The sequence below is a fragment of the Dermacentor variabilis genome, chromosome 2, assembly GCF_050947875.1.
Source record: "Dermacentor variabilis isolate Ectoservices chromosome 2, ASM5094787v1, whole genome shotgun sequence".
NCBI classification, from domain to species: domain Eukaryota; kingdom Metazoa; phylum Arthropoda; class Arachnida; order Ixodida; family Ixodidae; genus Dermacentor; species Dermacentor variabilis.
The window spans coordinates 45,378,336-45,392,714 of record NC_134569.1 but is presented as its reverse complement, the minus strand read 5'-3'; the positions used below and the strand labels follow the sequence as shown (position 1 = coordinate 45,392,714).

Below are 14,379 nucleotides of genomic sequence, written 5' to 3'. Positions count from 1 at the left end.
TGCGAAAGCCAATAATTTTTTTAAAAAATGATAACCTTTATGGCGTGAAAAGTGCATTGCGCTACCGAATTTGATAAATAGCGAGGAGGTCACCCAATCGCTTGTTTGACAACAGAGGAAGAAATGATATATAGGAAGTCAGAGAGGTTAAACAGAGGTGGAATAACAGAATTCTGCGGATGCGGATGTTCTCGTGTTGGGTTTTCAATTATACCATATAAAAAAGCCTTCCTCGTCTTCGCCCTCATTCTCTTGTTGTTGTTGGTGTTGATTATTATTATTATTATTATTATTATTATTATTATTATTATTATTATTATTATTATTATTATTATTATTATTATTATTATTATTATTATTATTATTATTCTAGATGATGTAGTTGACAGATCGTCGTCATCGTCGTCGTGTTCTTCCTCTTCTCGTCCGTGTGCAGTTGACTCGGCTTGCTCAATTCAGTTGTCTGACTTCATTCGAGAAGAAAAATGCATGCACAGATGAGTGTCCGCGCAGTTTATCCATTAGGTTCTGCTTTCCGAATCCAAGAATCCTTTGTCAACGACGACCTAGCGAGAGAAGCGTTTTTGGTAGCTCCTTTACGCAGAATGTCCCCACATTTCATCGGACCGACGCTGACGGCTAGGTGGCAGACGAGTGGAGCCGCCAAAAATGTCGAAACTGACCTTTTCACGTCGGTCGCATGACATTCGCCCTTTTTAATTGTTATGAAAACCCTCATCACCACCCTTCCCGAGCTTCCTCCCCTCTTTCCTGCCATCAAAAGGAAAGGGTCGGTTTAGTCATGGACAAGTGCACACGGTCCACGAGCGAATGTCTCGGCAAGGTCGTCGTCATTGAAATGGTGGAGTGCTATTGATTCCACAGTCATATACCATTTCGGCGTCGCAGCAATGTATCCGTCGGCGCAGGTACGTATGAAGAAAAAAGGTTGCGTATACAGCTGATCTTTCTGTACAGTGTGAAAAGTGCATGGTCACTAGATTGGGCTAGATGTAGCTGCCAGTTGAGGTGGAGAGTTTAAAAGGGCTCGCTTCGTATACAACTGCGTTCGCTTTTATGTGGAATGAGGCGCTATGTGCGATGAAAATTATTTGAAATTAACGTGGACATCGAAAAAGAAACAAATCATGAAAATGCCGAGATGATAATCCGTTTCCACAACATAATATTTTGTCACATATATTATTTGACCTTAGAAACGTCCAAATAAGAGAAAGACGCGAACTGAGGAAACGTGTTCGCCATGTCTAAATTATAAGCTCTTGAATAAAATATAACTTCGTGTATAATAAGCTTCACCAGTCTAACTTTAAACACAGTTCTTCGGTGAAGGAAAGAATAACACGAAGCCCGACGGGTATTTTTGATGACCGACTAAACATGAGCATTACGTGCGCCGTAGTTAGTAAACAGGTACCTTTCAGACTGAAAAGTTTGCGTGTGCTAGCTCTTTCTAAGGCAGCGTTATAAGTTTAGGTAATCTGGCTTTAGGGTATCAGATCATCTGCGTGGCTACTGCGACATTCCAGTCCTGCTAAAATTGTTTTGCGCATTTCCCGGCCGAATGCGAAAAAGCAGAACAGAGAGCGTCCCTCACTACGTAATGTAATTTAACATTGAACGGAAAGTACAAATTATAAGAGATGTTATAACAGAATTTTGCCCGTTTTCGTTTTAATAACGCAGCGCACATTTGAATCAAGCAGAGGGAGATGACCAAATTGGCAACGCTCAGTGGGGCCAATGTATGCTGGCGATTGTTTTTAAGATAGCGAAATGAATGAATGAATGAATGAATGAATGAATGAATGAATGAATGAATGATGCTCAGAAAATTAACAAAGCTCAGCGGTGCATATATGTTTCCTGGCGATTTTTTACATTGAACTATATGGACACTCCAGCCGCATTTCTGCCGTCGCCGTGAGGTTCCGGATGAAGTCCAAGCGCGATAAAATCGTCGCCGCGCGCCCTATGCTGTATGTGCGAATGGAAGCGTGCGAGCCGGCGATCACGGCTTAAGCTCGCGCACGCAAGGGAGGAAAGCGGGAAGGAAGCGCGCTGCCTTCCGTCGCGCGCAAGGTTCCGGGGGGAGGGTAGATAGGGGGGGAGGCGCGTTTTACTCAGGGCGGCACGGGCGGCCGCGTGGGCCCACCCGAGGCTCTGTGTCTTGAAAGCCACCTGCGACGGGGGCAGAGTCCGCCGCTGTGTTTGCGCGGCTTAGTTCGCGTTGATGCGAGGCGCAGCAAGGTCAATTCGCTCGCTGCTGCTGCCGCGCTTCCTCATTATAGCGTTTTGATAGCGAGTTTCCGTGGTCATCGAGTGAGATGTGTTCATGTTTGCTTGAGCGCGCGTGACACCATGCCTGTTATTTTCGTTAGTGTGCCTACATGTACAAGTTTATACGGCCTGTAAAACTACTACCCTCACTGTTGATAGGTGTCCCCTAATTTGTTATAGCAATCGATGATTCGCCTTTCTAGCGAAACTGCGACTCTTTCTTTTTTTTTTTTTGACGTACCAAAATGAATGAATTAACGAAGGGAAAGCCTAAATAGTCCCCCCTCCCGCTCCCCGCCCTTCCTCTTCTTCTTTCCCGACTTCTGTGCTTTAGTGCATGACCCCGCGGCCATAGGTGCGACGTCCTTTAAAGCACACGATGGGTCTTCCAGCGCAGCGTCCCACTCTGGCACGCCCATCTCGCCGCGCGCTCCGCCGGCACTTGACGCCCTTGCCTTGCGAGAGAGTAGCGCACGCGCGCGCGCGTAGGCGCGCAAGTGAAGGAGGGGCGGCACGAGCAAAAGAAAGAGTGAGAGAAGCGCGCGGGCCGCCGGTGCCGGCGCGGCCGCAGACAACGGAAGCGGCGGGCCGTCCCGTGCGGGGCAGGCTGCCGGAAAGTGCCCTGCGCGCACGGGCCGAGCGAATCGATGGCCGACCCTGGCCCAGTTGACCAACGGCGCCGCGCACCAGTGCCGGCGGCGACGACGACGACACGATTCACCGCTGCCCACGCCGTGGCAACGCTAGCCTTCGCTCAGCCCCTCGGCAGGCGCAGCTTGCAGCGGCACACCGGTGCCGCTATTTACGGACGCGCGCTTCCCTCGACACTACTGCCCCGCCACCACAACCACATACTCCACGGGATGATTCTTGCCCGGACAATTCGCACTTCGCTGACCCTCTTTTGTTGCTCTGTTCTCTTCTTCATGCCCTCGGACACGAGCTAGGCTACAATGCTTTCACCTGTTCCTTCCCGCCTGCCTCCGTCGATCATTCGAAGTCGGCGTGACGCCAAGAGCTGAGGTATCCGTGCCTTTTCCCGTGAACAAATGGCGGTATGGACGAAACAAACCGAAATCAAACGAGCACTACGCTAACTAGACGCACAACCAAACGCACACGCGAGACCTGAAAACCTTAGAGCTGTTCTTGTATCAATTTCTTGGCGCAGTTTGCCAGTACAAATGCAACACCAACATCTTTTTTCGATGGTGGCGACGCTGGTGCTGCCGCAGTTGCATCACCCGTGGTTAGCCTGACAAGTTTGGCCGACAACTTCTTTGCTATCGGTGACTGTTATGTGAACACGAATGTGAATCACCGCGCGTGCTACAAACGAGCGTCACGAGAAAAAGAAATCAAGCAGGATATGCACGGCCCTCGTCTCCCAACGCTAAGGCCAGTGGGAACACTACCGGCTGAACACACGCGCGAATAATGGGTGAAAACACGCATAGGAACACTTTCTCGAACAATGAGTACATATAGAAGTGCCTAAACGTGCGTCGCAGTGAAGTGATTTCTTCCGTGGACCTGCTGTCACTTTACGAGCATCATGATTGTGGTAACGCACTTCCAACGAGTATCCTTGCAGGTCAAAAACACCACTTTGTTCACTCTGTGTGCCCGTGAGTTTGCATGAATTGATATTCAGTGACGTGTTCTATGGCATCCTTAGAAACTCTTCAACTCGCTAAATATTTTCTCCAGCCCCATTCAAATACATGACAGCATGTCATCGCCTAAAGCTAACGCGCACTAACTGCATACAAAAGCCGATTCATAGAATCATTACAGGCCAAGATACTGCAGTTTGACACCTTCATTTTCCAGTAGCTGAGGAATCTATTTATTTGACTGCTTCAGGTGAACTCAGCTTGAGTATACTGGTCGTATTTTTGGAGTTCCACTGTCAAGAAGCACTAACATTTTAGATTACATTTTCGTAAGCAGCTTCCTTCTGTTCTACACCGATAGAAACCTAGTTGAGACATGCCTGAATGTTCAGGAACGCATCCCCGCTATCCGTGGGCCCAATAACTCCGGTTTTGTTTCTCGCGTACTTAGGTTTCTATACGGTCCATTGCGTGTAAGAACTCACAGAATCGCTGACGCTTTTGCAGAGACAGTTCCGACGCAGGCGACGACACGCTATCACATTTGTCTGTTTAGCTGTTGACACGGATTTTAAGGCGAAGGCGCCACCTATAGGGTCAGTTCGCAAGCACCTAAAACCGCTCTACAGATTCAGCGGGCGTTACAGCATAGTATGTTAACTGTCAACTGTTATTGTATGTCAACCTAAAACCCCGCTACGCAACAGTCGGAAAATGCTTTCTCAATATTACCGTGCTGTTAGCGTCAACATAGATCTATGTACCAGAACTAAAGTGGCCGAACGAAATACGCGAAAGAACGCTTTGGGCTTTCCCAGTGGGTACGCCTACTTTTGCTAAAGATAAAAGACGTGTCCCGCTCACAGGGATCGGTCCGGAATCCTAGAAGGTCTCCTTAGCTTTAATTAAGGTCGATACGTCTCCGCACATATTAGGAGTTCCGCGCATTAAGAGGCTTTTCTCTCCAAGGCAGGACAATTCGACGAATGTGTAGTGACCAAGGTCAAGGGTTAGGATGTCGAAGCATCACCAAGAAGAAGATACAAAGTATGGAGAGAGCAGAGAAAGAAGGAAGCCCTACACTGAGAAGAAGAGTCGGATGGCGCGCGTACGCCGACCATCAAGAAAATGACGGTCGCGACAGCAGCGCGTCAAGAGCTTCATTCTTTATGGCCGCCACTGGACGCGAGAGCGGCAAAAAGTAAACGAGCGAACGGAAAGGCCGCGTCGTCGAACGCTGCGGAGACAAGGTCGATCGGATCGTGTTGTCGGCCTCACAGCTACAGCGATAGGCGCCCTCCCTTTCCTTCTCGCCTCCCGCGGTCTGTGACGTGCTCACCAATACTGAGAGAAGGAAACGAGGTTTCGCTCTCGGAAGATTACCGGAGCTTGGATGAAATAACTAGATGCGAACGACAAAGAAGACCCTGATGATGTACACGTTTTCTCGATGGGTTCCTCTTTTTCTTTGTACTTTTTTTTTTCATCTTCTTGTCTCTGCCTTTGTTATTAGATCAGTGCGTCACAGTTGAGGATTCCAGTGGGCATTGAACGCTGTTGTGTCTCGAGGCACCTTCCTGTGCTGAAACCTCCAGTCGTTTGGAACGTACACTGGAGCTTTTCGGGATTCAGTGCATTACTTCGTAACCCGATATAAACGCATATATCGGAGCGGCTTTCTTTGTTTTCTTGTGCTGGCTCACTTAACTTATTATCTTCTTTGGAACTTTCCCTGTTACGTCTCCTACCTATTTTTCTGTTTTTTCTTTATCCTCTCCGTAAACGTCACAGCCCGATAGCTTTTTTTTTTTTTTTCGTGTGGTACAAGCAGAACTATTTTTTATTTATTTATTGCATGATAACGTGCGTCCACGTAGACGCTACGCTTATTGCGTGATGCTCCCGCATACATGGCCAATATAGTGCTTAATCGCAAGCTGACGTATGACACCAAGCAAGTGTGACACCATCAGCATTACTCGCGTATGCGACAGATCCCAGTGGTCTCCAAATGCATACCTGAGGCGCGACTTGAGGTTTGTTTTGCGACGATATTAACTCTTCATTCTATATGTACATGCGATAAAGAGCTGCTTGAAAAGTTTCTCTACGTATATTTCGTGCGCCTTGTAGTACATGTTGTGCGCTCCTGCTTACAAAACTATCTCGAAAAAATCTTTGAGGAGCTATAGTTTATATATAGTGAACACTCTAAGTCGGGAATCAGCGGTACTCTTATTTCTCCAGAGCCGAGGAGAAGCTTAGAGTAGAGGCACGTTGGCGACAGCAGCCGCAAGCCTTTTGGAACTACGATTACTTTTCCGTGTCATTGATTCATCAATATCGAGAATATGCGACTGTGTATCTGCGGCTGTTACTCCGCGGTTTTCTTTTCTTTAAATTATTGATTCTAACCCGACGCACATTGATTCTGCTCTTTCAGTTCATAATAACAGAACATTTTGAGAAGCAAAATGCATTCTTAAAAAAATTAAATTATGGCGTTTTACGTGCCAAAACCACTTTCTGATTATGAGGCACGCCGTAGTGGAGGGCCCCAGATATTTCTACCACCTGGGGTTCTTTAACGTGCACCTAAATCTAAGTACACGGGTGTTCTCGCCCCCATCTAAATGCGGCCGCCGTGGCCGGGATTCGATCCCGCGACCGCGTGCTCAGCAGCCTAACACCATAGTCACTGAGCAACCACGGTGGGTCAAAATGCATCCTTGTAAGTGAGCTTCTATATAGTTGGAATTCAGCTGGGGCTCTCCTGCATAGTGATACGTAACACGCGCTATATTAATACACGCATAGGCACCTTTATCAGCCTTCCATTTGTCGTTCTATCTTACTCCTTTGCCACACAGTGCAAGGTGCGAAGTTGTTTCATCAATAATCTGGCGCAGAATTCACAGACATTTTCGTTCGTAGGTGCTGTTCGCCATTTGCCTTCGCTAACAATATAGGCATCATTGAGAATCACTGCCATCAGCTTTAGCATCAACTTCTTTGTGAATACAAGCCCCGACGTACAAAATTGTACGCGGCGGCCTGTATAAAAAGATTCATGTTGCTAAAGAGCGACGTCAGGTCAGATATAATTAGCGCCAAGCAACAAACCAATTGAAATTTTATTGTTTCAACACTGAGCTCAAGGGTATCTTCTTCACAAATTGGGTACGCCGATCTTGCGAGAACCGCTTGGTATGATTTCTGATAGCTTTCATGTACAGGTTCTGTCATGCCTATCCCCAAAAGTTCAGTTACTGGAAAGGACAAAAGTACATTGCCATATAGCAACTCCGTCCGACTTGTAGCATAATAAGGTTCGGCAGCATGTTACACTCCTGCAACACGTGAAGGTGAAGCCCACTGCACACGTGGTAATGCACTAAGTTATACGGTCAAGGGTCAGACTTCTTGTAAGACCTAACGAGCCCCAGTGTAATGTAAACATATGGTGCTATAGCTCGGCCTCCTCAACGACACATGCGAGCCCCTAATGCCCTACCTAAAGGTTATTTCATTGTTTCTCTCGTTCTCTCTTTATTTCCGTCTTTCTTTATTTCATTCTTTCTTTCGGTCTTTCTTTGTTTGTTCTTTCGTTCGTTCTTTGTTTCTTTGGTCCTGCGTTCCTTCTTTCTTTCTTTCCTTCGTTCCTTCTTTCTTTCGTTTATTCATTCAGAGTCAGCCATCGCATATTTGCTTCCTTACGGGGATATGAACCATTTCTGATGATGATGTCTGTTTGCTTCACTGGACTAGGAGCCGCTTTTTTCGGGTATGAGCCATTGGAATGAGTCAGTTAATGCTCCCGCCTTAATACTACAGTTATACAAGTAAATGAATGCAGCCCGAATATCATCCATATAGTTTCACAGGGGTGAGGCTTCTCTCAAGAACTTGTGTGAAATTCTCTGGTACAAAATTTACATACGCAGATGTCCACGCTGATATGAATATTTCACGGCGATGCTGGTCATATTGCTCAAACTTCATAAAAAGCCATCTGTTCGTTTCAATCGGCGTTAATTGTTCCTCCCAAAGATTGTTCGCGCTTATCAAATGAGGCTATGAAGGAACTCTAAATCAGTCTAAAGAAACATATTGTTCATTCCAAACTCTATTTGCTTTACATTAATCATTAACGAAGAAAACAAAGGCCCCAATATCTGTTATTGAATTTCGAGCCAGAATCGTAGCACTGATGACGTCGAGCAGATCTCAGGAGTCTAGCCGCGTTTCGTAGCTAGTTTTCGCCGCTATTTTAAAAATTGGTTAACATTCCGTTAAACCAACATATTTTTTCTTCGGTTTCCATTAAAAGCCAGTACCTTACCGCTACATTGACGACTTCCAGGTTACACGCGTGCAGACACAATATAAAGTAAGAACAATCAGAAAGCAGAGTGAAGACTGGGAAAAAAAAAGGGGGGGGGAAGAAAACACGAAAAAGCAGCGGCGCACAGTGCCTGTTCAGAATGCGCGACGCGGCAATATGCCTAATGGGGGAGACCCCGGGCCAGTAGCCCGAACCTTATCTTCGCGAGGGCCGCTGGCACAGTCGAGTGCCCTTTCGAGAAAAACGCGCACTTGCAGAACGGCCAGGCCGCCACCTTCCTGTGGTTGCCAGCCGGCGAGCAGCACGTTAGCTAAGCAATTTCCCAGAGGGCACCGCTACTCTATTTTCTTTCTCGTTTCGACATTACCTCGCCTACCTCCGCGAAAGGACGTTCTGCCCGTGTAAGAAACTAAGCTGAGAAGAAACTTAGTCCAAGGTACAGTAACATCAAAGGCCCTTTGTAGCGATCGTTCGACACGTTGTTCTACTGTACTTTTTTCTTCCTCTTCTTCATATTATTATTATTATTATTATTATTATTATTATTATTATTATTATTATTATTATTATTATTGTTAGTAGTAGTAGTAGCAGTAGTAGTAGTAGTAGTAGTAGTAGTAGTAGTAGTAGTAGCAGTAGTAGTAGTAGTAGTAGTAGTATGACGATTATTATTAGTAGTCATAGTTGTAGCATTAGTAGCGCCAGTATAGTAGTAAAGAATGAAAACAAACTATTTCTAAGCAAGGGCACAACGCCAACCGCCCGAGGAGGACAGGCAATGGAAAAGGCGCAACAGGGCGGACCACTTTGGCTCGTTGGTACGGTGGTCTTCAAGCCGTACTTTCGAATCGCTCGCAGAGTAAGACGCGGAAGCAGAGAAGGATGAATACGCAAGGCGTCTTGGGTGCCGTGGTCATGGAGCACCAAAACAACATCGCATATAGATAGCACTCCGCTACCGGCAGGCACCGTTCACAAAATAACGTAATAGTGCATTCCTCTGTAAACAATGAAATGGTCTAGAAATTCCCTATTCGCACGTTTCCGAAGCTCTTCGAGATGCAACACCTTCGCGAGCGAAAAATTAATAGTTTATCAGACCTCGTACACAATCGACAGGTTGGCAAACACACGTGTAAAGACGCAGTGGAAAATACACGCGTGCTCGCTGTAAAGCGTGGACGTGGAAGTTCGCATTACTTCCAGAGGTTCACTGAAGCACCTACATCGTCATTCACGCCCCAACACTGCCTGCCAACGGTGTGCTATTACCAGCGACAACGATCAAGCGTCTACCGGTAACATCTGCTGCATATGTTACAGGTCAAACAATAATTAAAGAGGGATAAGCAGAAAGAGTGCGACAGGAAGAAATAGACCATGGGATTGATTATATAAAAAAATTAACCCTGCACAGACCCTCAAGGCGGAGTAAGATTCCTTAAAGAGATTGCGAGAATAAACGTAAAAGTACCGCGAAGCTACAACAGAAATCTGGAAGAAAGCTGCTGGTCCGAAAACTTAATCCGGCACCACTGCCGAATTTTATTGTTATTTCAACCTACCGAATAATTGTGAAATATAATTGTGACATCGGCACCGACGCAGAGTGCCGCCGCTAGGTTGCGGTTTTGGTTCACGTTTTCATTGGTGCCACATCTAAATTCAGCGGCACACATACGTCTCACCTTCGGAGCTCTTAGGATACTTTCCATACGGCGTGACAGCGCGAAGCCGCGCAAGCTCGAAATTGCACTTTCTAAATCACGAATGACAGAAGGAAAAGAAAAAGAAACGCACGAAGAATAAACTTGGATGCGAGAGAACAGCACGAAAGACCTTGACAAGGAAGAACCGATGAGGCTGAGAAAGCAACAGAGGCTCCGCCCCTTGGCAGAACAGTCTCCTTTCGCTTAAGTCGGAACTGTGCCAATTCGTTGCTTCGCAAGCCCAAGGCTCGAGCGTACAATTATCGCCAGTAAATTCTCCGATTAATCATCACATAAGTAACCAGCCTTCCTCTCCAGCCACTCTTCCGCACTTCACTTCCACTCGCCAGGAAGCAATAAACACAGGACCACATTCATGATACGAAACAGCAGCGGTTATTTTCGGATGGGTGCGCTAAGTTTTCTCTCACGGCCAGCCCCGTTCTCAGCTTCTGTTTATGCACCTCATAACATTGCAGTCCTCGTTAAACCAACAACGGCAAACATGTGGTGGGTATATGTCTACGCCCTTCAGAAGTGGACCGCTCTCGCGGTGCCAAATTTGCGGTATTAACAATAGGAGCTAGCTAGTAGGCTCACAATTCGAAACAGACGCCCGTCGCAATGAAATTTGCATGTTGGCACGGTACTTAGTGGCGACATAAGTTGCAGCAGCAAATCGGTGGCAGGAATTGGTGTTCGAGAGGCACATCCAGGTCAGAAAGCAACTGATACAAATGCACTTCCACTGTACAGGCGTCTCAGCAGAGGTAGTGACAACAGTCTCTTGGCACTGACGGCGGCGTGTGTGACAGGTGACGAAGAAGCAGAAGCAATATGACAGTGCGCATTGCAGGCCGCCATCTTAGCACAGCTTAGCGTACACTGCAGAAATATAGCACCGTGCTTGTGCGCCAGGCGTGTCGTTTAGCCAAGCGATGACGGCATTGACGTGATCAAAGTGGCGCTTTTAACTCCCACGACATCAGCCATCCATAAAATTCTTGGCATTCCTGTAAGCTATGGCATGGAAGGCGGCTTACACGACTGCCCCCTGGCCGCATATCTGCGAAGGAAACAGGGATTGGTGGCGTCTGGAAAATTTATGGTAAGGAAATTTGCTATCCCACCAAGAACTGTAGGAGCACATTCCGAAACAAGAGAAAACAACCTGAGACATTTAGTTAAACTTAGACGGCTTATGTAGATATGCTTTGGCATAGCTGAATTCACATTAAGTGGCATTCTCTAACAGCCCAAATTACGCTGAGAAAAACCACTCAGTCAGCGGAAAGAAACAAATAGACAGTAACATAACAGCGGAAACGAAGAAGCATGAAATGTTTTACAGGTTGGCACAAAATACTTTTCAGCAGGCGTAAGTTGTTCTCTTTTTTTTTCTTCGCTAGTGCATATTAAAGACGTGTCAAATAGCTCGTTGCATACATTGCAAGACGGTCTCTCTTTTTTTTTCGTGTTTGGGATGCACGGCCAGAAGAACGACAGACGCACGGCAAAGGGCAGTCGCACTAAACGCGACCTCCTCCTCTTTCACCTCTAGACACCGAAGCGCGTGGTGACGTCACTCGTGGGAGGAAGCCAGCGGCGAGCTCCTCCTCGCTCCCGAAACGCGCGCATGTACTGGCAGACTCAGACGGGGGCGGCTCACCTGTCCCACGTCCGGCCTGAGACTGTTCTGACGACTGTGTCCGCGTCTGCTACCCTGGCGCTCGTTGACGCCGTCCTCCTCCTCTTCGTCCCTTTCGTTCCAGGTGGTGGCGAAGGTGGCGATGCTCTTGCGCGGGCTCAGCGGTGCCACGGTAGGCCGCGGCGGCACGTGGTTGAAGAACGAGTGTCTCCGCAGCGGGGGCCGTGCCGCCCCGCCGCCGAGCGGCTTCAGCTCCATCACATCCTCGTCGGCGATGGGCTCAGCGAGCGCACTCGCGAGCCCGGCTCCGCGCACCGCGGGCCTCACGCGCGCCACAAGCACCATGCATCGGCGGACCCGCGCGTACACTCCGGCGACGCACGGAACGCCGCGCGCGCGAGCCGCCCGTCGTCTGCTCGCACCGCGTCGCCATTGGACGCCGTTCCGGGTGACGTCACGAGTACCGCTAGCGCTCCGAGCGTCCCCTGCCACGTGCGTGCGAAACGGTTCGATTTGAGATGGGGGGCACCCTGGACCCGGAGTCCAGACGACGACGGCGCCACTACTACACGTACTAATCTATGCCGCGGCCCGGACGGAGTCGAAGTTTTTCCTCTTCGCGGTCCGTGGCTGGCACAGTTGGTGCAATCGCAGTGACGACTTCGGTTGCTTCTTCGAACATGTCGCAAAGACAGTCCCAAGAAAGCATAGAGAACTACGTGCCTTATAAACTGTGGCAAGCTTCAGTGCTTGTCTTTGACTTGTTTACATTAGAACGTTGTGAAGCTGAAGATACAGAAGCGCCTGGAAAGTCACAGAACGTATCTTCTTGGGCAAGAGCTCAGACTTTACTGGTAGAAAAAGCACCGACACCGGCCATTTTCCCACTTCGTAAATCCGCTCTATGGTACAACATACAAGGCGTTATGCTAAGCTAAGATGCAAGCAATGAATGTCCCCAGCGTTGAGACAGAAAACGTGAAGAGGCATCTATACCTCCCTCAGTGCCGCCTCGTGGGCAGATGTTTTTTCCTTGTGTTGCATATGTCTTTTCAGCAAAAAGCACTGTGAGCTGCCACGCATCGGAGGCGAGGGGGTCGCCGCCTAGAGTTGCCCATCGATTAGCGAAAGCAGGTCACGTGACGCACGAGAGCGTCACTTAGAAACGGATTGCTTTGGGGCCGCTGCTCACGCTAGTGGAAGGCGGCAGCTTCCCGCGGTCATCTGTGTCAAGAAAGGGGCTTCGTACTAAAGTGCGACCACTGGATTTGAGGCAGCATCACTCAAACGACGCCGAAAGACACCCATTCATTCTACGGTAGCTTTAGAGCACACAAACGTCGCAAATACCAACAGTCAAGCAGTAGCGCCTGCATGAATATATATGTCATTACTTTGTATATATGTCATTACTTTGTATCACGTAGTGCGACAGCGCGGATTGCAGAATCTGTTGTGACACCGGCTGGGAAAAGAATCGCTCTTTGCGAGCGAATCCCTTTTCACGGGATACTCTCTCGAAAAGCTACCGGTGAAAGTTTGCAAAATGTAAGCCGTATTGAAATTTAAGCTCCGGCCACAGGTAAACAGCAGATATTCTGAACAATCGATTACTACTTTTTCTTGTTTAGCAAAACAACAGCAGCCATTCTTCAAGTGAGAACTAAGCCACATTGGTTCGACACATTGTTTTACGGTCGTATATGTGTCTGTGAGAGAGGATGATTGCGTCTGTTTGGTGACAGGAAAGACCCGGACATTTTCTTAGTATTTGACATCTTAGCGCTTTTGCCAACAAGCGCAATCATATAACACTAAAGGAGATGGGAAGCACGCGCGAAAATTGATGGAAAATTGCGACACCTAAGCGCCGCACACGACGCGCGGACGCCTTCGGGTTAATGACCTCAGAAGGGTGGAGTGTACCAGCCCTTACCCCAGAGCATACCACTGATGCGTCAGTGCCCAGTAGCAAGCAACGCCCGCGCCGCTTCCTTCTCGAAACGGTAGCGGATGGTCGGGATAAAGCAGGGGGCGGAAACCGGGGGCTTCCCACCACAGCGCGCGTAGTTGAGCCGACGATGGAGCGCGTCAGGGACACACGCGATAGAGACGCACGCCACGCCAGCCGAGGCACTTGGTGCGCTTCCCCTTGTGCATGGGCGACGCGAGGTCTTCCGTGTCCCCCTCGGCTTTCGTCGTCGGTGCTTCTTTCAATCCTCGGGCTCTCCCAGACGCACCAGCATTGCATCGCCACCCGCGCAAATCACATGGGCTTCGCGATTCATCCTCTCGCGTGATTTAATAAGCGTCCCGACAGTGTAGTACATAGACACACATATTACCCCGATTAGCAGGATACGGGACAGCGCGCGCTTAAGCCGCTCCGACGGACCTTTGGAGAGCGAGCACGTACCAACCCACGTGCGCGCTGTCTCAGAAGAAAGTAAACGAAGCGTGGTGACATTGATCTTCCGAGTGCAATTACCTGCGGCCTAAGCTCAGGGACACATGAACAGCAAGAGATCGCTACATTAGAGAGTTTTAGAATAGGGGCCCCGATATTTTGGGGCCCTAAAGAGTTTTGCGGGTGTTAGCGCTGGGGCACGCAGCAGTGAAGAGCTTTAGAATAGCGTTTTGCGTTTGCGGATAGCGTCTTGCGCTGACAGCGCCACTACGGCGTCAAAGAAAAACTATTAGAAATAATTAAATAAAATATACCGTTTTATGATAGGAATAGTAATTTTGACTTGCGTATAT

At 48.3% G+C, this 14,379-nt stretch overlaps 1 protein-coding gene across 7 annotated transcripts in view; it reads right to left on the bottom strand.

Moving 5' to 3' along the window:
* Nucleotides 1–14,379, bottom strand: part of sei (potassium voltage-gated channel seizure) — a 318,213-nt gene that overhangs the window by 86,357 nt on the left and 217,477 nt on the right. The window contains exon 1 of one of the 7 annotated variants that reach the window (XM_075680322.1): nucleotides 11,641–12,137. The exons of the other annotated variants lie outside the window; for them this stretch is intronic. Within the exon in view, the coding sequence (XP_075536437.1) occupies nucleotides 11,641–11,964 (324 nt within the window). The 5' untranslated portion in view covers nucleotides 11,965–12,137. Of the gene's footprint in view, nucleotides 1–11,640; nucleotides 12,138–14,379 lie in introns of those variants that run through there. 7 annotated transcript variants of the gene reach the window in all.